Source organism: Mastigoproctus giganteus, chromosome 2, assembly GCF_048544385.1.
Source record: "Mastigoproctus giganteus isolate SK-2022 chromosome 2, ASM4854438v1, whole genome shotgun sequence".
Taxonomy (NCBI): domain Eukaryota; kingdom Metazoa; phylum Arthropoda; class Arachnida; order Uropygi; family Thelyphonidae; genus Mastigoproctus; species Mastigoproctus giganteus.
The window spans coordinates 3,321,199-3,344,492 of NC_143576.1; the positions used below are offsets into that span (position 1 = coordinate 3,321,199).

The following is a 23,294-nucleotide window of genomic DNA, read 5'->3' on the forward strand; positions in this document are numbered from 1 at the left end:
TACTTAGAGAGTCAGAAGAACTAAAGGAAAATGAACAGAACTGAATTGATTTGAATCATCAATTTTCAGATCTGACAGATATGCTCTAGTTCTATTCTACCTATTTTTATTACAGAAAATATTCCCGTTTTATTAACAATTTAATTCTCCACTAAAGTTACTTCATTTGGAATCAAAGTTGTTGGTGCCTTAAGGTCGAGCTCTGGGGCCAAATTAATGTGTAGTACTGCATTAATTATTAAGAAGATTCTCTGTCAAATCATCTTTGACAATGTAAAATTGAGAGTAATACAATAAAAGTTTTGACTTACTTTCTTGAGAGATGTTAGGTATTATGCAAAGACTTATGACGTATGTTTGAAAAGACTGATCTTTAAAGGAAAAGTTCCTCTTGAGTTTGGATCAAATCATTAAATTCTTAAATCATTTTCAGATATAATGAGAAGACACTACTGTCAAACATAGCTGTAATTTCACATTGCAAATTACCTTAGAGCCACATCTACTTAAGATGTGGCTCTTAAGCTGTTAGAGGGTAACTTAAACACTAAAATAGCTGATTTACATTTCTTTGAGTCCGATACTAAAAATTGGCCAGAAATATTACCAATTGAGAAATTAATCTATTGTAAGTTATCAATAAAGCATTGGTGACAAATGTGTGCTTGGATTGCTAAGCCATATGATTTTATCCTCAATAACATCAGCTAACTTTCTCCAGATGTTAAAGAATTTCTGTTATGCAGGGGCTGATGCTCAGACCTGGAAAAGACTGTAAGAAAACAGTGAAAGAAATTGCAAAAATATTGAAGTGAGAGTAAATTAGGAAGGATATTCTAGGATGAATTAATGATTTTGTGCTGATCAAATCTGGAAGAGGAAGGATGTTTCTTACACAACATACATCACAGAAACCATGTATATTAAATATTTGGCGATTATATCCTTTCTAATGGCAAAATAGAACTAACAAATTAAGAAATGGTCGGAACATACCACAAAATGTTTGATTTTCCATTTATATATAATATTTTTTTGTTAGAAATGAACACGTATTTAAGTTCCCATGTAGGTAAAAGTGCTTGAATCCATCTTTTAATACAGTATACTGTATTTACATTACTTACCCAACATTTACTTTACCATTTACATTACCACCATCCCACTCAAACACATAAAAAGAGAATTAGCACTGGCAAAATTATGTAAGGAAGTAAGCTTATGTAGCACTTTTATGTTCCACATGAAAGACTGCCAAAAATTAAATAAAATAAAATAAAATAAAAATAAATAAAGATTTATCCAATCCCTCCTTATATTTAGATAAACTTTCAACCTCAACAACAGTAGGTAGGAGTTTATTCCAACAGTCAATCACACTTTGACTAAACGCCAGTTGTCAGTCATCCAGTCTACAATTATCCCCTATAAATTTAAATACACTTGGATTCCAGCAAAGCTTTTACTCTATTCCACATGAAAGACTGCTATACAAATTGGAACAGTGTGTCATTAGGTTGAAATTACTGCTAAGGATAAAGGGATGGAGCCGAGCGGTAGAAGACAGAGTGGTTACACAAGGCATACTACTGTAATAAGACCTAAAAAAGTTGGATAGATGGACTGAAAAGTGGCAAATGAGGTTTAACAAGGATAAATCTTTTATGTCAAAGTTCTCTGAGAAGTGCTAACAGGATGTTAGGACAGCTCATTGAGTTCTGTCAATGATATGGAAATTTAATTGTGCAAGGAATTGATTACCCATGGTAGAAAGCAATGTTAGGTGACATCTTAATTCTGGAAGCCTCATTTTAAGAAGGATATGTACCTGCTGGAATGGGTGTAGAGAAAAGAAAGGTATTCTTACCTTTCTTTATATTCTTACTATGAAACCTTTAATTCTGCGAATTGCAGCACTTGTAAACCAGGCACCTGCAAGGAGACCTGATTCAAGTGTTTAAACTTTTAAATGGATTGGGTAAACCAAATGCAGACATCCTTAAAGTAAAAAAAAAAGTAAAGTGCAGCCATTATCAACCCACTGCAGGATGGAAGCCTCCTCAACAATTCATGTTGAGGGAAATGCTGGTCCAGTGCGGGTTGGCAGATTGACTGTATTCAGCAGTCAGGGGCTTGAACCCCGGTCTACTCAAAGAGCTACTGCACTCCCGCTCCTGCCCACTCGGCTACAAAGGCAGACATCCTTACTCTTTATCAAACAACAAACACACACATAAATAAGGGGGCCATAAAGTGAAAAAGATTGCTGCACTATAGATGTGTGGAAATTTTCTTTCAGCCAGAGAAAGAGAGAAAGAGAATCGATTATTTGAACAAACTTCCATATGGGGTATATAAATGCACAGTCTGAATAAATTTAAGGAAAATTGGGCAAATTATGGCCAAATGAGGTAGGTAGTTTTTTGGGTATTTTTGAAGATGTATAAACTTACTTCTTTGCATCATTATTTATTTACAACAGTATTATCATACTGAGTGCTAAAAAAATCACTTTTGCTCATGCAGTTTACATAAACCAAAAAAAAAAAACCAGTGAAATGAATAACTGCATAAGTCAGGTTCAGCCTGATTTTTTTATTTTTTTTTATTTTATTAGTACAATGGCCATATGGTGCAAGGAAGCCTAAGGCTTATGCTGCACCAGCCAAAAAAATAAATAATAAATAATAAAAAAATAATAAAATAATAATAATAAATTTAAATAAAAGAATTTTAATTATTTAATTTAATTTTATTTAAAAATAAATTTATTTATTTTTAAATAAAATTAATTAATTTGCTTATTTAAATTTTTAATATAAAATTAAAAATATTTAATTTATTTATTTACAATTTTAATATAAAATTAAAAATATTTAATTTTATTTATTTAAAAATAAATAAATAATAATTACTAAATAATAAAAGAAAAGGAAATAGACAACCTATGCATTTCCCTCCTCCTCTAACTAGCTGACCTTTGAATTTCCCCAAACTGTTAGCTTCAACCACCCATGTAGGTAACTTATTCCAGTAATTTATAACTTGCTGGCTAAAATAAAACTCCTGCAATCCAGTCCAAACATCTCCCCCCCCCCCATTTTGAATAACTTGAATTTATGGCACCTAGTTCTAGAACCATTCATAACCTCGAAATTTTGTCCTCATTCATTTTACTTTTGCCTCTCAGAGTCTTAAACACCTCAATCAAGTCTCCTCTAAGGTGCCCAGTTCCAAGCTCTGCAACCCACATATTCGAAGTCTTTCCTAATATGAATGCCCTTTTGCTGATCTCTTTAGGTGAGTTACCCATCTTTGGACCCTTTCAAGAAGCTTGATGTCTTTTTTTTAAGTTCAGTCTCCCCTTTATGATGTCCTTATCTCTTCTAGAAAATGTTCAATAAATCATCGATAGGACACCATGGGCCTTCCTTGCAACCGTCTACAATGCTCGGAGAACTTCATATCTCGTTATCGTAACTTCCTTTAAAGTCCCTTTCTTCCACTACTGTTTGTTTGTTTGTTATTTGGTTTTTAGGAGCATTAGCAACTAAGGCCATATTGCTCCGGGGATATGCAGTGGTCATTCCCTGACCTTTCCACATCCTCCGTATTTGGTGGTGACGAGCTCGAACCCCAGTCTAATCAAGAAGCGTGTGCTACGCACTATTGCTCCTTCCCACCTGGCTAGGGAGATGCCTCTTCTACTACTGAATTTAGTTCAACTCCACCAAGTATATAAGCTATTTTTGGTTACTATTCCCCAGGTGTAAGACCTTACATTTTGCTGAATTAAAAGCATAGCTGCCACTTTTCTGACCATCCTGAAGTCTATCTAGGTCACTCTGAAGAAGCATTGCTTGGAAATGATCATGAACTACTCTACTGATATTTACATCATCTGCAAATGTAAACATCACACCCTCTAACTCTTCATCGATGTCATTTAAGAAAAATCAAAAACAACAGTGGTCCGAATATTGATCCTTGAGGAACCCAACTTCTTACATTAACCCAACCTGAGGAATAATCACTTATCACAACCCTCTGCCTCCTGGTCTGAAGCCATCCTGCTATCCATCTAAGGATTTTCCATGTGATTCCAACCTATTCCAGCTTATTATTATTAGCTACAATAGCACAAGGAAATCTGAGGCTTATGTTGCACCAGCCAAAAAAAAAAAATCCCGAGTTACCCTGAGAGAGAGAGAGAGAGAGAGAGAGAGAGAGAGAGAGAGAGCGCGCCAAAAGTAGAAGGGAGTCACCAAGAAAGAGAAGAATGATTGTATCTAGTTCAGGACCCTGGGTATGCCAAGCCCATACTCACCAGATGTAAGCCCCTGGGGTATAAAGTAACCACACATGTGGGACTGAGTCAAACGCTTTGCTGAAATCTAAATACACAATGTTAAAATTATTCCCTAAATCCAGCTCATGAATGACCCTGCAAAAATAGCTAACTGGATTTATTAAATATGATTCTGCCTTTACAAAACAAAGGCAGAATCATATCCTTCAAAGCTCTGTATCCTTCAAAATCCATTTCTATCTAAATGATCCTGAACTCCACCCTTGATCATTGTGTCCATGATTTTCCCTACTTACTACTGAAGTTAGACTGACCAGTTGGTAATTTCCCACTACACTGTTAGAAATACCTTTATGTATTGGCAATACATTGGCACTTTTCCAATCCAACGGAAACTCTCCTGAGGCCAGTGATGACCTCATAATTAGCCTTAATGGTTCAATGCACTCACTTGCCACCTCACCTTAAAATTATTGGGTATATGCCATCAACCCCAAGAGCCTTACTCACCTGTAGGATCAAAAGTTTTTTCATTAAATAATTATATGAAATTTCAATAGTCATTAAGCACATATTTTTCAACTTCACTCCCATAATTTCCCATTGATATAAAAGGTTTTTCTTCTGTAAATATCAATGCAAAGTAACTGTTGAGTTTATCTGCAACATCATCTGGAGTATCTAATACTATCCCACTTCCATTACATAAGAGTCCGATTTGATTTGTCCTTCTCTTCTTTGCATTTATATATGTAAAGAATTCCTTATCCCCACACTTTGCTCTCTTTGCCAGCCTAACCTTTTCTGTGGCACTATTACAGATCACTTTGTAGCTGTTATAAGCTTCAGTACTTTTTATTGCTCTGTAACATTTCCATGCTGTCTTTTTCTGCTCGAGTAATCTGGCAACTTTATTATTTATCCAACTTGTAATCCTCCTCGTGGAGTACTTTTTTAATGGTATATATGAATTCAAGGCTTCTGTGATTAATGTTTTAAAGGTATACCATAATTCAATTGTATTATAAGGCCATATAGCACCTTAAGCCATCATATTTACTTTCCTGAAATTATAACCCATTCCTTTGCCTTTAACTATTGCTTCTTCTCTCTTTATCATTCACCATAGAACTTCACAATCACTTCCTGCTACTGGTTCTCATACTGTCAGCCCTATTATGTCATCAGGATCACAGGTGATGTTCAAGTCTAGAATATTCTTTTCCACAGTACTTTCCCTGACATGATGATACAAATAACAATCATATAATTGATTTAAATCATCTAGTTTTTAAAAATAAATTTAAAAAATTTTAAAAATTTAATTTATTTTTTTGTGGTTAAGTTTTGGTTCCAACCTCTGCCCTGCCCTGCCCAAAAATACTGCTTTTTTCTGGTTAGTTACACTTTTTTTGGTTCAGTTCTGCCTTTGATGTCTTGATTTTCCATGATTGTTGCCCACAGAGGATAATCGTTCAAGTGAAGCATGATAGGTATAATATGTAGTAAATTACAATCACTAGGCTATTAAGGACAACAAAATATGTATAATGTACAGTCACACTGCAAGAAAACTTTCAGATCACATGCATGACAACTGTTAAGCTATCTTAAGAATGTGACACTATAGGATTAATGCCCTTTCTGCTTTCACTTTTCCCAGTATAGTAGATGCCATACTATAAAATATTAATATTCTAATCTCTAGTCGAAGTAATGAGAGTAAATCTTAGGGGAAGAAACAGTATTTTATAGATAATCTAAGAAAGATTTTCCAAATGGATAAACTGCAAAACTTGAGATGCAGTTTATCGATATGCAATATAATGGTACATTTTATGCCACAGTTTTGATTAGTTTTTTGCAACAAATTATCAAATGTCTAGTGGGGGAAGAGGTCCATTTGTGTCAAGGCCAGGTTGCTTAATACCCATTACAACCCTTTTCTGGGGGTGAGGTTAACCAAAATATTTTTAGAGGCCCTAAAAATAGGGAGCAACTGCACCTCAAAAAAATCTGAGCCTTGAGCTTAATACATAGCTCTTGATGGGAGAGTGGAGAGGACTACATATGCTGACACAACACATATACATACATACATATATATATATATATATATATTTATTTATTTATTTATTAAGTAATATTGATTTTCTACTTGTATTACACATGCCATATAATTACGCACATAAACAAAACATTTAAAAAGGTTAAACCGTGCGAAGCAGCACATTAATTAAATAGCAGCAACACAAAAGAATAGTAAGCCCATGTAACCACAGATTGCATAGGTACAAGGAGTTTACCTTGGCCCTGTAGATGGTGCAGTGTAGGGCTTGATTCACATGGTCATACAGGAGGGAGAACTCCAAGGTACCTAAGGAAGCTACAGGGAGGATCAAGGGGAAGCTACATTAGGAGTTACTGCACCAGGCTACTAACAGAAATAAAGACAAGGTCAATAACACAACCTTATTTCATTTACTAAACATCAAGTTTTCTTTAAAATGGTGCAGCTGAATAAAATTTCTACTATATTTCCCATTATTTTATGTGATTACATTATATTCAATTGCTTCAAATAAACAGAATATTTTGTCAGGGTGGCAGCCTGGCTAGGGCACACCACACTGTAATGTGAAGTGCCTATTTCTTAAAATTAAATGAAGTATGCCAGAAACTTTATTTTGTATTATACAGAAATGACCAGAACTGTGATGAGATAGCTGATTTTTTTGTCATAATTTTTTCCTACAAATACTTATAAAGTGATGTTCATTTTTTATGTTTCAAAATATTTTAAAATGTCATTGTATAATAGAAAAAACATCTATGAAATAAAAAATAAAAACAAAGTACACAGAAAACAGAAAGTACATAGAAAACATGAAAAAGTTGTTTGTACAACTTTTTTTTCAGAAATGAATAAAAGAAAATCACTGCCATCATCTAGCAGAACAATACAAATGTCTAATCATGTGGGATGTGTGGCAGAACTTTCAGGATGTGGAAGATAAAGAACAATTTCAAATTATGCCAATACCAGTAATTTATAGGAAAGTAATTTATACGCTAAGAAGTTCACAAAAAACAACTTTCCAATAAACCAAGAAGAAATTTCCATAAGGATCTTGAAGTGGAATTAATTCAAGTCACATACACCCAAATTAGTTTAGGTATTCAACGAAGATAATTTGGCAGGTATAAAGAATTTTCAAAAATTTGCAGTAAATGATGACAACAGCAATTTTCCCAACTAAACCGTTTGGTTGGCAGTCTGAAGGCAATTTCAAATTTAATGGACTTTTCTGTAAAAACGACATCAAAACTTTGAAATTATAAAACAGCTAATAAAAAACTATTAAATTTATGGCAAGTGCTATAAATTTAATAGTTTAATGAATTTATATAATTAAATATGATGAATTAAGTGAATTATTAAAAGCAAAGCTTACTTATGACAACTCACTTTACAATCTGTATGGTTTGGTGAAAAAAGATCAAAAGGTAAAAACTATGGATTAAAATTTAAAATGTTCGCATTATCTATGAGAAAAATATGAAATGGTCACCCTGGTTCACCAATGTCGATTAAAGCTGCTAAAAGGCTTAAAACCAGGAACTGTAAAGTGAAATTTGAAATAGCATTGTTAGCTGATCTAAGAGGCTGAAATAAGGAGAGTTGATATTGTTTAGAGGAATGGTTGTTACCATTATGAATTATAATTAGCACATAAATAACAAATAACATGCACAAAAAATATAAACATTCAAAAAATCAGCAAAGTAATAATTAAATTAGTCTGATTGGAAAAGATAATAATTATTCAGCATTTTATAAAATTTGTGATAAAGTAAACTATTAGCCAGGCAATTGTAACCTCATAGAAACAATCTGCACACAACAAAAATTGTTGATTCAAGGTTAATTGCTGATTCAATGTTATTGTTGATTCAAAGCTGCCTAAAATTTTCTTTACCTTACTCACTACACACAGTTTTATTTGAAATGAAATTTTACCATGTTTGAGGATTAACTGTGAGCAAGTTAATTACATGTCAGTGCCATATGATCATTCTTGCAACTATTTTTGTTAGTAGTTGCACTACCCATAAGAGGTGTTTCCCAAAAAAAAAATATATATATATATATATTTAAAAAATATATATCTGTATTTACAATGCCCTACCCTAATATATGGACACCTGCATATCCACAAATAACCTTTATTTACAGGAAAACTAATAATGTGTGCTGAAACTTTTAGCCTTTATGATTGCCTCTATTCCATAGGACACTCTCCATCAGTGTGCTTTTATAAATGTCCTCTGATATCTTCCACCATGTGGCCTTCAATGCTGCAACCAGTTCAGTTTTGTTTTTTTTTTTTTTTTTTTTTGAGCAGTCTCTTCTCATAATCAATGATTCAATTTAACCAAGAGGTTCTCTATAGGAGTGAGATCAGGGGTTTGGGCTGGCCAGTCTAACCTTTCAATGCTCATGTCCTCAAACCACTCTGTCACAATGCAAGCAGTGGGTGTAGAGCATTTTCCTGCTGATACAGGTGTGAGCCTTCCCAGACATGCTGCCACAATGTAGGTAACAACATTATTGTACAGGTCATCTAGATAGACCTCAGCATTCATGGTTTTATGCAAAACAACCAATGGTCCCAGGCCAAACTATGAAAAACAGTTCCAGCTTCTGTTAGGACGACAGTTTAGCAGGTGGCTTTCTCTGGGCATCTGCCACACCTAGGCATGACCATCAGATTAAATGACTATATATCATGTTGTCACTCCCCAGAACTGCTTCCATTGGTCTACAGTCCATGACTTGCAGGCCTTACACTATGCTAGATGGTGTCTGGCATTAGTCAGGGTGATTAGTGGACAGCTACATAACTGTGGTAACCCATATTAAGCAGCATCCTGTACACCATACTGGTGTTGGTATGTGTCCCAACTGTCTCACTGAGAGCCTGTACATGCTGAAACAACATTGACCTTCTGCTTCTATTTGCAGTTCACATCAATCACTGATTTAGGAATCTTCAATGCAGTTGAAATATCATGTACAGACTGATTTTCTCATGTGGCCTCCTATTATAATTCCAGTATAATAGGAGGCCGGCCACACGAGAAAATCAGTCTGTTAACTTCACTGATCAAGTAGAGTAATTGCATTCACAATTGCACTACTGTCTCCTCGAAGGCTTACAGGCATATTTACAGTTTAGTCTAATGTGGTGATTGGGTAGGATATATATATATAACCAACTATGAACAGAGAGACATCTGGGTATTAATGGTAGAGCAGTGTGTGTGCAGTACATGCACATTTATATTTCAATACATAATATATAAGCAGAAATATGTAAAAAATGCATAATTTTAAAATTTCTCACACACGGTGGTAAGGGAAATTTGAAATAAACCTGAAAATGTGAGTGACTAACACTGTTTAATATATATATATGTCTAACATTCCTACTATCCTACTTCTATTGCTACTTTTCATCTTTATTTATTTAAAATACTCCTTTTTCCCTTCCCCATCCTCAATTTAATACTTCACCTTTATACCATTTGCTTGTTCTAAATCTATTTTTTAAAATACATTGATTTCCTATCTATAAAAAATTAAATCCTACACTAAATTCTACATATTTATATTAAACATATTGATATTAACCATTTTTATCCCAACTCAATACTTATTTTTACCTATATGAATTATGCTGCGTTGGGACTACCTTGTCCATACTGTATTAGAAAGTGCTAATTTCATTTTCATTGCTTTTTTTTGGCCTTTCACTTTTGTTCTACTACTATGGACAAGTATAGAAACGTAGTTCCTGATACATGGTCAAGTGTAGTCCCCTGACGAAATACCTAATCATGTATTAATATATTTATTAAAGCTGACATCAGATCAAACATTTTTGCATTACCTATATTAGACCATTTACTAAAAATGTGAGACTAAAAAAGGGAGACACAGGTAATTACAGACATGTTAGTTTAACTTCTGTTCCAGGGAAATTAATGGAGGCACTGGTTAAAGAAGCACTGCAGGATCATCTAGACAAGACTTCAGTTATAGCTCGGACACAGCATGGGTTTGTTAAGGGGTAGTCTTCTCTGACTAATTTCATTGGATACTATGATGTAGTCACAAAGGAACTGGATGCAAAGAATAACTTTGATATCATATATTTGGATCTTAGAAAGGCCTTTGATACTGTTGCCATGGAAGACTGCTGCACAAGTTGGAGCAGTGTAGCATTGGAAGCAAATTGCTGCTATGGATAAAGGGATGGTTGAGTGGGAGAAGACAGAGAGTGGTAATCAATGGACACTGCTCTTCGTGGACTAATGTTATTAGTGGGGTCCCATAGGGTTCAGTGTTGGGTCCATTGTTGTTTTCTGTATTTATAAATGATATTGATGATGGTATATCAAGCTTAATGTCCAAGTTTGCAGACGATACGAAGTTGGCAGGGTTGTTAATGACACTAATGACAGTACACTGCTGCAATAGGATCTAGAAAAGTTGAACAGATGGGCTGAGAGGTAGCAAATGAAGTTTAACATTGACAAATGTAAAGTACTACATATGGGAAGCAGTAATCCCAGAGTAACATATCAACTCTGTGGTACCACACTGACAGTGATAGAGTATGAAAAGGACCTGGGGGTAATTGTGCAGGCAGATATGAAGTTTTTTGAGCAGTGCAGATGGTCTGCAAGAGTAGCTCATGGTGTCTTGTCAATGATATACAGGAATTTTTCTAGAAGGAATAAGGAGGTGATTATCCCCTTGTATAAGGCAATGGTCAGGCCACACCTTGAGTACTGTATGCAGGTTTGGAGGCCTCATTTTAAGAAGGATGTAGATCTGTTGGAACGAGTACAGAGAAGGGCAACAAGATTAGTGAATGGAACAAAGGGTTGCTCTTGCAAAGAAAGGTTAAGTTTTGCAAATTACAGTGACTTAGGCACCTGCGAGGTGATCTGATTGAAGTGTTTAAAGCCTTGAATGGTTTGAGCATGCTCAATGCTGATGGGATTCTTCCTCATGCTCAGAATAATTGCCTGAGAGGGCATAAATTCAAATTGAGGAAAGGAAGTTGTAGGATAGATGTGTGGAAGTTTGCCTTTAGCCAGCGGGTGGTTGATTGCTGGAACAAACTTCCATCTGTTGTATAAGTTGATAGCTTAAATAGATTCAAGGCAGAACTTGACAAACATTTGGAGCAAGGGGATGGATGAAATAAGTTTTTTTTTTTTTGGCTGATGCTATATAAGCTTGCTTTCTTCCATCATGTGCCCTTGCTAATGCTAATCCCTATATCCAATGACAGCTACACCTTTTTAGTTTAATTTTATTAATATTTTGATGTATTAATTTTACTTTACAATTCCCTCACTTTATACTGGCTTGGAAATTCAGCCCATAATTTTCTTAATTCATCATAACCTCTGGGATATTAACATTCTTTCATAAATCTCCTACACTTCTTTTTCTACTTTCCTCACCCTTCTAGTTACTTGCACTTTGTGTAACTTTCACATCCATTTATACATACTTAATTCATTATATTAATATATATATGCATTAAGAAAGAAAACTTATATATATTCTTGCATCCTTTAATGCTGCTTTGTGCTTTTAGGTGCATTTGTCATACCTGATTTATTAATCCTGCATTCACTAAAACCATTTCATGAACTGTATACCTCTTTTCATATTTAACTCTTTAAACATTACCTTTAAGGGGTTAAATTGAATACCTATATATATATATACATATATATACATGTATATATAGTATATTATAAAAAAGGAAAAGGAAGGAAGTGATAATGAAGTAAATATTTCATGGACTAGGGCCACAGAAAGATCCCAATAACCATAATGAATATAAGAGATATAGTAAAAGAGTAAAAGAATGAAAGGAATGATTATTCCTGTAAATTAAGAATTTACAGGTAAAGGAACCATTTGGTGACAGTGATCCCAATGTACTGATGTGGGAATTACTTAAAGATGTAAGTAATTAATGTAAGTAACTACCATCAAGGCTAAAGGGAAGGGCTATTGCTTTTGTAAAGGACTACATGGGTCTTAGACAGTTTTTAAATTCTGTACAGTGGGATCAAGTCACAAAGGAGGTTAGGCAAGTGGAGAAAGATTACAAGAAATTCTTGGCAAAGGATGCAAAGAAAAACAGCAAAGAATTCTTTACTTATGTAAACTCTAGCAGGAAAGGGATGAATCAGATTGGATCACTTAACATAGATGGGTTGACTATTGATGATCATGCTCAGGTAGCTGATAAACTGAATAAATATTTTGCATCTACATTCACACATAAGGAGTTATTCAATGAGGGGAGTGCCACAACTTTATCAAACTCTAACATGGAGCTAAGTGATTTTGTAATAACTGAGAGCAAAGTGGAGGAGAAATTGTTGAAATTAAACATAAAAAAGGCACCTGGGGTGGATGGGATCTATTCAGTTATATTAAAGGAGGCAACAAAGGAAGTAAGAAAATCCTTAGCCATAATTATTAGAGCTTCCTTGCACTCAGGGGAGGTTCCCATGAACTGGAGGTGTGTAAATGTATCACCAATTCACAAAGGGGGGGGGGGTTCAAAAGGTGACACAAGTAACTATAGACCTCTTAGTTTAAATGGTGTTCCGGGAAAAATAATGGAATCACTGGTTAAAGAAGCATGCAGGATCATCTAGACAACACTGCAGTAATAGTTAAGACACAGCATGGGTTTGTTAAAGGGAGGTCTTATCTGACCAATTTGATTGGATACTATGATGTGGTCACAAAGGAACTGAATGCCAAAAATAATTTTGATATCATATACTTGGATTTCAGGAAAGCTTTTGAAACTGTTGCACACGGAAGACTGATTATCTATATAATATCAGTGTAGATACACCATAGACAACTCTTAAGAAACTATGAAGTAGTTGTTGTAGTAGGCATCATTTGCTCTGTTTCTCATATTGTGCTCTTCCTTCACGAGTTGCCATGATATTGCACTACCTCGAATAAGTAACGCTTCACTAATAGAGAAGACTATTACTGAATGAAGTCTTCTCTATTAGTGGTGTTCTCTCTATTTGGATCTTAGAAAGGCTTTTGATACTGTTGCACATGGAAGACTGCTGCACAAATTGGAACAGTGTGGCACTGGAGGCAAATTGCTGCTATGGATAAAGGGATGGTTGAGTGGGAGAAGACAGAGAGTGGTAATCAATGGACACTGCTCTTTGTGGGCAAATGTTATTAGTGGAGTTTCCCAGGGTTCGGTGTTGGGCCCATTGTTGTTTTGTATATTTATCAATGATATTGATGAAGGAGGTATATCAGGTTTAATGTCCAAGTTTGCAGATGATACAAAGGTTGTCAGGGTTAGGATTGCTAACCAAATGCAAAGTACTGCATATGGTTAGCAATAACTGAAGAAAAATGTACCAACTGTGTGGTACTACACTCAGGAAAGTGTTTTTTTTTTTTTTTTTGATTTGGTAGTTGTTGGCGCATCGGCTTCTGTGGCCATATTGCACCTCCCAAGGTTTTTGCAGTACTTTGATCCAAGCCCAAGGCGGGAATCGAACCCGCGACCTTTGGGTTGCCGGGCAGGTACTTTACCCACTCGGCTAGCCCGGTCGGCTTCAGGAAAGTGGAAAGTGAAAAAGACCTGGGGGTAATTATGCAGTCGAATATGAAGTTCGCTGAGCAGTGCAGACAGGGCACATCATGGAGGCTTGTCAATGATATATAGGAATTTTGCTAGCAGGGACAGGGAGGTGATTATCCCGTTATACAAGGAAATGGTCAGACCACACCTAGAGCACTGTGTACAGTTCTGGAGGCCTCATTTTAGGAAAGATGTAGAGTTGATAGAACGAGTACAAAGAAGGGCAACAAGATTGGTGAGAGGAACAAAGGGGTGCTCTTACCAAGAAAGGCTTAAGTTCTGCAAATTGCAGCGCCTGGAAAGTAGGCACCTGTGAGGTGTATAAGGCCTTGAATGGCTTGAGCAAGCTGAATGCTGATGGGATTCTTCTTCTTGCTCAGATTAAGAACCTGAGGGGGCACGGATTCAAATTGAGGAAAGACAGATGTAGGAAAGATGTGCGAAGTTTGCCTTTAGCCAGCGGGTAGTTGATTGGTGGAACAGACTTCCATCTTTTGTTGTGGAAGTTGATAGCCTAAATAAATTTAAGGCTGAGCTGGACAGGCATTTGGAATGAATGGAGGAGTGAAATGCAAGGGTTTTTTTTTTTTGCTGATGGTGCATAAGCTTGCTTTTTTGCATCATATGTCTCTACTAATGCTAATGCTAATCATGGTATATTTAAAAAAGATTACATATAAAAAACATACAAATAAAAATAGATGAGGATATTGCTATATAACGTACCCTAGTGTCATTATTTAGATATGTTAATGATTTATGTGCACTCAATTGTCCAAATTTTCTTCATGATTTTGGCCATCTATATCCCCGGGAGTTACTTTGGAAGAAACTAATTTTAACAATCAAAAACCCAATTATTTAGACTTGAACATTAACACTGAGAATGGGCATGTATTAACCTTTATAATAAACATGATGCCTAATTTTGACGTGGCTAACCTTTCAAATTGGCTATCTAATATTTCAAAAAGCATTCATTCCAATATCATCCTTTCTCAATGCATCAAGATTGTCACTATTTGTAGTGATTCCTATTACTAAAATTAGAAAATTCTATCTTAAACTTATTGGCAACTTATTTCCCTTGACTTATCTGCAGTATCACTTTCATAAGGCCCTCAATATTATCATTTTTAAAAAATTATTACCAAACATAGCTATTATTATGCTAGACCCTTGTGACTTTTTTTCCCTCTTCCCCAAACTGAAATGTGGTAGAGCAGTGTGTATGTGTGTGTGTTTTAAATCTTTATATACATAATATGCAAGGTGGGCAATAAAGTTCCTAGACTGGTGCAATAAAATGATCAAAAAAATGAAAGAACTTGAAAATGGTTTTATTTTGATTCTGAGTAATCACCTGATCTGATTGAATGCACTTATTACACCATTCTAAAAGTTTCTGAAAAGAGTCAATGAAGCTGTCCAAAGAGAATACCTTCAGTTCAGCAGTTAAGTTTTTCTTTTATGTCCTTAACATCCTAAAATCTCTATCCTTTGAGGGCAGTTTTCACTCTGGGAAATAGGAATAAGTCTGCTGATGCTAGATTAGGGAAGTAGGAAGAATGGTTCATCTGTACAATACCACATTTTTTCAGAAATATAGTCACAACAAGGGAACGGGTGATCCACTGTCATGCAACAAGAACCAGCTGCCTTTCCCTTGAAATTGTGGCCTTACTCAGTAAATGGACTTCAGTAGTCTTTAAAGCACCTATATTAGAATGCAGCATCAACTCTCTCCCTTTCAGGTACAAATTCCTTGTGAATCCCACCCTGTTTGTCAAAAAACATGATCAGCATAGTCTTGATCCTACACTTCTGTATACAAAACGTTTTGGGCCTTAGTGATGAATTTGAAGTCCATTGCATGCTCTGACACTTTGGCTCTGGGTTGTGCTGAAACACCCAATACAGTCAAGGAAATTAGGATTGTCTTGATAAGTCTGGATTAAGTCTTCATATGATGACACTCCACTGCTTCTGCTCATTCATGAGGCTGTGCAGCGCAAATTTTACACAGACCTTCCTTTTCCCTAAATCTTCACGTAAAATTTAAAGAACCATCTCTTTATTCATATCCAACTCACCAGCCATCATTCTGAGGGTCAAATGATCAGCCAATTTTCCCTGGAACAGAAGTCAAGTTTACAGGACTGTAAATACTCACTTTGGTCTCTGATTTCCCGTTTGTGAATTGGGGATACATTTGCACATCTCCAGTCCACAGGACCTCTCCTAAATCCAAGGAAGCTCTCATAATCATGGCTAAAGGTTTGCTTACCTCTTTTGCTTCATCCTTTAATACAACTAGACAGATCCCATCCACTGTAGGTGCCTTTTTTAAGTTAGCTTTAGCAATTTCTCTTCCACTTTCCTCTCTTATCACAAAATCATTCAGTTTCCTGCCAAAATTTGACTCACTTCTGGCATCCCTAAAATATTCCTCATGTGTGAATATAGATGAAAAATGCCTATTCAGTTTGTCAGCAACCTGACTAGGATAGACAACAGTTAATCAATTCATATCTAGTGGACTAACATAATTCAACCCCTTCCTTCTACTAATTACATAAGTAAAGAAGTCTTTGCATTCTTTTCCAAAGACGTCTCATAAGCACCCTTAGCTTGCCTGACATCCTTTTGTGACATGACTGCAGACTAGTTTGTGAGGAATAACTTGATAAAAGCAAAGCTCATTTATACTGAGATTAGCCTCATTTGGTTCATTTCATTTGTTTTTTATTAATTTATTTTTTGCTTTTAAATAATTTATTTTTATTTTAATATATCATTTATTATTTTTATAGCAAATGCTACATAAGCTTTGCTTCCTTGCATTTTCTGCTATGAAATTATTAAGCAGCACACAAACAGTCCTCTGACAAATTTCATTTCACACTTCACGAGTAAGGTTGAATCAGCAGGGGTTTCATCCTCGGTGGAATAAAATTCTGCCTCTGGGGAAAAATAGTAATTTTTATTTTAATATTCATTCAAAGACTTCGGACATTGAACTTTTCTTCTTACTGTGCTCTTTAAGGGCCATATTATCAGCTTACACAATGTTGTAATTATAAAACACAAATTCAATAAATTTATGTCAAAAAGAACAACACAAAAAAACCATATCAACTAAGTGTGATACTTGTTAAGTGGTACATGGCAAAAACAAATCACTAAAATTCAAAAGACACAAAATTTTCAAAATAATTAAATGGGCAATATTTCTGGCTACACAAATTGAACCTAAAAGCCACTATTTCAAGTGTCCGCATTTTTGTTTTATGGTTTTCAGGTTCCCTTTATTTTCACACAAACCATCTCTTGATAGTGTTTCAAACAAACGGTCTACTTGCAACTAATTCTATGTTTGTATATTGCAAACAAGATGACTGGATCGCAGGCTGTGAATAGGTTCGCCTAAATTGTATCCTCAGTAACCGATGCTGTTGTAATTAGAAAGTGTTGCGTGACTTTCAGGGCAAGTGCTAAATGATGTCTGGGTAGAGAGAGAAGTCTATTGCAGCCACTATTTCAATTGCTGGCAGTTTCTCTTTATGATTTCCACATTCCCTTTATTTGTTTTTTTCACAACAAGAGTCTACTTGTGGCTAATTCTTTCTTTGTATATGCCAACAAGATGGTTTGGTCCCAGCCTATAAATAATATATTTTATAATCATTTTATTATATATGTAGTGCAAGATTGCATGAAGATAAGCTTAGAAGGCCCAAATGAGATCAGAAAAATTAATAAATGAAGTGATTGATACATATGCAAAGAAAAAGCAAAGAAGAATAAGATTATCATAATACTTGCATATTTCATTATAATTTGTATGTGTTTTTGTGAATTTTAATTGATTTTCATATTATTAAAACAGGATTATTGTCAGTAGTCTGGATTTTGTGAACTGACTATTAGTACTTAGATGTTAAATAATAAATATTTCCTTTGCTCAATAGCTGAGCGATGATTATTCTTTTATTATAACATTCATAAATATACAGATTTGATTGTGACACGTGTTATATATATATATATATATATATAGTAATGAAATAATGTTAAAATGTAGAGTCCATCCTGTGTTTAAAACCAAAGCAATCCATGAACTAACCGGACCCTAGGCAACAATGGTTAAACATAAATATTAAACTCAACAAAAAATTATATATAAATAGCCGTCCATGGGAAAGATACTTTGCAAGGGACTTTGTCGAGGGCTAAACCCCTACAAAATACCAAACCCATGGCTAGCCGAGCTATCAGTTTCTGTTGTCATCTGCCTGTATAACTAAGACCTAAAAAGTCCATAAGTACCCGAAAGATGGGTATAATTTACAAGATAGAAATTATAATAATAAAATTAAAATAAAGAAATTAAGTAGCTTATTATTAGTAATTTTGCAGCATACAGGCTGGATGACATTTAGCCCAACCGATAGCTGAAACCAAAATAATAAATAAGTAATACTGAGAACCAAATAATCTGCTAAACATAGTAGGCTAAATTAGCTATTTTTCGTGACTGCTGGTATGATGATATCTCGAGTCAGGAGCGGATTCGGGAGGGTGGACAGATGGGGCTTGTTACCCCCTTAACAATGCATATAAGTGTATGTGTATAAGGTCTATCTAAAAAAAAAAAAGTGTAAAGCCTGGTCATCATGCCTCCCCTTACAATAATACCTGGATAGGATAGAATCTGGAGTTCTTTTTAGAATTTTTGAATAGTATGATGTCACAATCATACTTTTTGAAGTTATTACTGCAGTAAGTATGATTACAACAATATAAGCATTTGTCATATGACTGCGAGAATACAAGTGTTTATCGTATGACTGTAACAATACAAATATTTGTCAACAATTTCTTTTTTTCGTCTCGCATTTTTGTTACATTCCATTGTTTGGTGCCCCTAACAGCTGCGTATGTCGTTTCAACTACAAGATCAGTACTTCAATCGACACTGTTTTCTAGAGACATTTAGATGTAAGCTTGCACTCGCAAGTATACATCTCTTACTTTAGTTATCATAAATCCATTGTATCTTGTCTTCCAGAAATTATGAAAATCTGCGAATGTTCAATAAAATATTTACAATACAAAAGCTCCTTTATTTTGTAATCAATAAACAAATCAAAATACCTAAAAGAAACGTGAAGGATATTTCACATAAACCATCTACCGCACATGCTTAGCACATATGCAACTTTTTTATTTGTCTTTTTTATAACAACTAGGAAATGGATATATAATGGATACATTTTTTTCATGATAAAATACTAATATTGTGAATCAAAAATAACATGAAATATTTCCCATATCACAAATAACAAAAAAAACTATCACAAAACATTCGCAATATAAAAACAAATATTACGTGAAAAAAAATGATTACACAAATATTCAAGAAAAATTTATTCTAAAAATTGCCACACACACAATTTACTTTATTAATATTTGTTGTCGATCTGCTTTGCTCAATAGCTGAGCAATGATTTGACATAACGATCTGGATCAAATTGAAGCAATGTTTTCCATTTAGATGTATGGTCATCGTAATCTGCAACGTGTTTAACTGTCAACATTATTCATTCATTCACTCAATATTATTGATTATGCTGAAAGCTTGCTTGCTTCATCACTGCTAATCGCAATGGTTTCAAAGATATTTCTGGCTTTCTTAATTGAAAAGGGAATTTCACTCGATTTTAAAGATAAACTGTCTTCGACAAAACCTCTAAAATCATTAATTTTTATTTCATATTTTATCAGAAAACTGAAAAATTTCTTTGAAAACTGAAAAATTTTTTATTCAGTTTTTACCGTCTTGCCGCCGAGACAAAAGTTCTTTCATATTCCACGATTCCGAGTAGCATATGTTTAAAATTTCTTTCAATTCCTCATCGTCACTGGATTCATTATTTTCATTATTTAATTTAAAATCGCTCTGTTGCATTAATTACTTATCCTTTAAGGATAAAACAACGTATTTAATAACTTGTCAAGAGGTAATTTTTTAAATGTGTTCTTACTTTTGATTCCTTCAAATTCTTTCCACTTGAACATGCTCTCAATTTTAGCATCATAATTTCCTTCAGAATTTTTCAAATTATCAATAGCAGTGATAGTTCGAATAATTAATTTATCTGCTTTTACCATAGTGAATCTGTAAAGCTTCTGAAAGGTAAGAGAGCTCCTGCAGGACACAGGGTAGTAAGATATCTTACTACTCTTGATCATTAGTGCTAAATCGTTAAGAAATCCACATTGAAAAGTCAGTTTAATAATCCCGAATATTTAACTTTTGATTCAAAATGTTTGCACAAAGTGGGATAATTCCTTCAACCTGCAATTGCCTTCCGCAAGCAATAAGCTGCTCATCGTGGCCCGAACACACGACCGATCTTCATAGTTCCACATCAAGTTCTTTAGTAATCATCCTTAATTTGCACAGGTTTTTTGGAGATTGGTGATATAATTCGTATAGTTGTTTTTTTTTTTAATTATTGCCCCTGTGCCATTATATTTTAGACCATTTCCTACACAGTGAAAGCCTCAACGAAGTTTCAAAATCTGCCAACATTTCTTCTTCACTACTGTCTGTCACTAGTTCTTCGAATATTGTGCAAAATGTTGAAATCACACAGATATTCAGCTACTGTGACCATGTAAACATAGACAGGAGAAATTTACTGGTAGGCAAGGATCACTCACTTCTCCGAAAAACATATACCTGTTTGTCAGAGTAAAGGGGAACCACAACACAGCTTGACCAGAGGCTATTATCATCTTAATCCTCTGTGCGGCTATGGAAAGCAGTAATACTTGCTATAATATGAACTTAAATGACTGTAATTAGTATTAGCAAAATGATGCAAGGTGAAGTCCACATCACTCTTATATACATTTAATAATAAAATGTTTGTCACCTCTTCTATTCTTGTCCTGAGCTGGCATAACATTTGCCATAGACTCCCCCCTCCAAGGATGAAGTTTATTTTATAAACTGAATCCTTCATGAGTTTTGGGAGGAATGGAAGGGGATACAGATCAGCACACCAAAGAACTTGTTTCAGATTTTTAATGCCTTTAAGGTAAATCTCTCTCTCTCTCTCTCTCTCTCTCTCTCTCTCTCTCTCTCTCTCTCTCTCTCTCTCTCCCTCTCTATTTATGATTCTATTTATGCTTTCTCCTGTTTCCAGATAATATGGGGATAAAAAGTGTGGCCATTCCGCAGATGCAGAATCTACAGTGGCAAAATAAGTGGGATGGGTGGGTAGTGTTACCTGAAGTTCATAACCTTGCATGTGGATCAGACTGGATACTAATTCCTAATGAGAAGGCTTTTCATGACACTGAGCTCCAGATCAAGTTTATTAGGGTGCATATACTGTGAGTCCTTAGTGTAAAGGCCTCTTTTTAATCCAGATTTCACCAAAATAAAATCATTAAAATGGTAATTTAACACAGAATGGATGTGTTCTGTTGATTATCACTGATGCTTATTTGTATATCCAAAGAGATGAGTATTTTGTTTACTTCTGTCTCAATAGAAAATAATGTTTGAATTATGATTTTTCAGATTATTATAACTGTGAAATCCATGTAAAATCACATAACTATGGTTCTCAGGTGGGGGGGGGCCTTTATAGTCTGATCAAGTTGGGTTATAAAGATATCAAGGAAAGGGGGGAAAGTTCCTATGCTGAGACTTCTTTTTCATATAAAATTGTTCAGAGAACAAAAAATAATCCCAGCTCCCTGTGTTAGCGCTAAAGCTTCTGTGATATCTGCTTCATTAAAGGAGTGGAGGTGTGGCTGGAAGCTATATCATGTTCAATTTCATTATCCAAGGAGGTGTAGCCAGTCGACATCGCTGGACAGTGCAGTGTCGAGTCAGTTTGGTGTAACATGAGCATTGGGAAATCAAAATTAAGAGTAGGAGTGTGCTATAGGCCTAACGAATCTGAGGAGTATAATATGAAAATGTACAGGGAAATAGAGTGGGCCAGTAAATCAGAGAGTCTTATAATGGGGGATTTTAATTTCCCAGATATTTACTGGATGTGGGTTGGTCACTCACACATTAGCAAGGCTTTTTTGGATTTATTGGATGATTGTTTTCTACATCAGCATGTTCGGGAAGCAACTAGAGGGAGTAATATACTTGATTTGATTATCAGTAGTGATTCTTCATGCATTAAGAATCTGCAGATAAAGGAACCACTAGGTGGCAGTGATCACAGTGTGCTGAAGTGGGATTTACTCAAAGAGGTAACTACTATCAGGGGTAAAGGGAGGGGTTATTGCTTTCGTAAAGGTGACTATGACGGTCTGAGACAATATTTAAATTCTATACAGTGAGACCAACTGATGATGTTACCAACAGCAAATTCAAAATGGGAAGCATTCAAAGAACTTATCTTGGAGTTACTAGGCTTTACATATCAACTAAGAAATATTGTTCAAGGTTTAGGCCTAAATGGATGTCAGATGAACTAATGAGACACATGGCAGAGAAAAAAAATGCATGGGATACATATAAATTAACATGTGACACAAACGCCTAGGATAGATATAAGCTGGTCTGTAACCAAGTCACAAAGGAGGTTAGGCAGGCAAAGGCAGATTATGAGAAATCTTTGGCAAAGGATACAAAGAAAAACAACAAAGAGTTCTTTACATATGTAAACTCGAGAAGGAAGGGGATGAATCACATTGGTCCACTTGATATTGATGGTTCAACTGTTGATGATCCTGCTCAGGTAGCTAACAAACTAAATGAATATTTTGCATCGACATTCACACATGAGGAGTTATTCAGCAAGAGGAATGCCAGAGGTGTATTCAACTCTGGCAGTAAGCTAGATAATCTAAATAATCTTTTAAGGGCATCTTTTGATGATATAGTTGTACACATTGGCACAAATGATATTAAGAGTAGGAGACCGGTGGAATTACATAACAAGTACTGTTGAAAAAAAGCCGCGAATTAGGGTTGAATTTGAAAGTGTCTGCAATTCTGCCCAGACATGATAGGAGGGAGTATATGATGAGAACCCTGTCAATCAATTCGGCCCTGGAAAGATTGTGCAAGGCTCAAGGGGTAGAATTTTTTTCAGCCTGGTCTGTACTTGTTAACAGGAGAGACTGCTTCTACAGGGATAGGATACACTTAAATAGAAAGGGTGCAAGAATGTTTGCTGATGCTATCGAGGCAGTGTTAGGTGGGTGGGTAA

General features: G+C 35.0%; 1 protein-coding gene across 1 annotated transcript in view; it reads right to left on the reverse strand.

The window, feature by feature from the left end:
• The window catches only part of LOC150089119 (rabphilin-3A-like), a 251,552-nt gene that overhangs the window by 104,604 nt on the left and 123,654 nt on the right, over positions 1 to 23,294 (reverse strand). Inside the window, exon 9 of the mRNA XM_090388013.1 lies at positions 6,616 to 6,695. Within this exon, the coding sequence (XP_090244139.1) occupies positions 6,616 to 6,695 (80 nt within the window). The remainder of the gene's footprint in view (positions 1 to 6,615; positions 6,696 to 23,294) is intronic.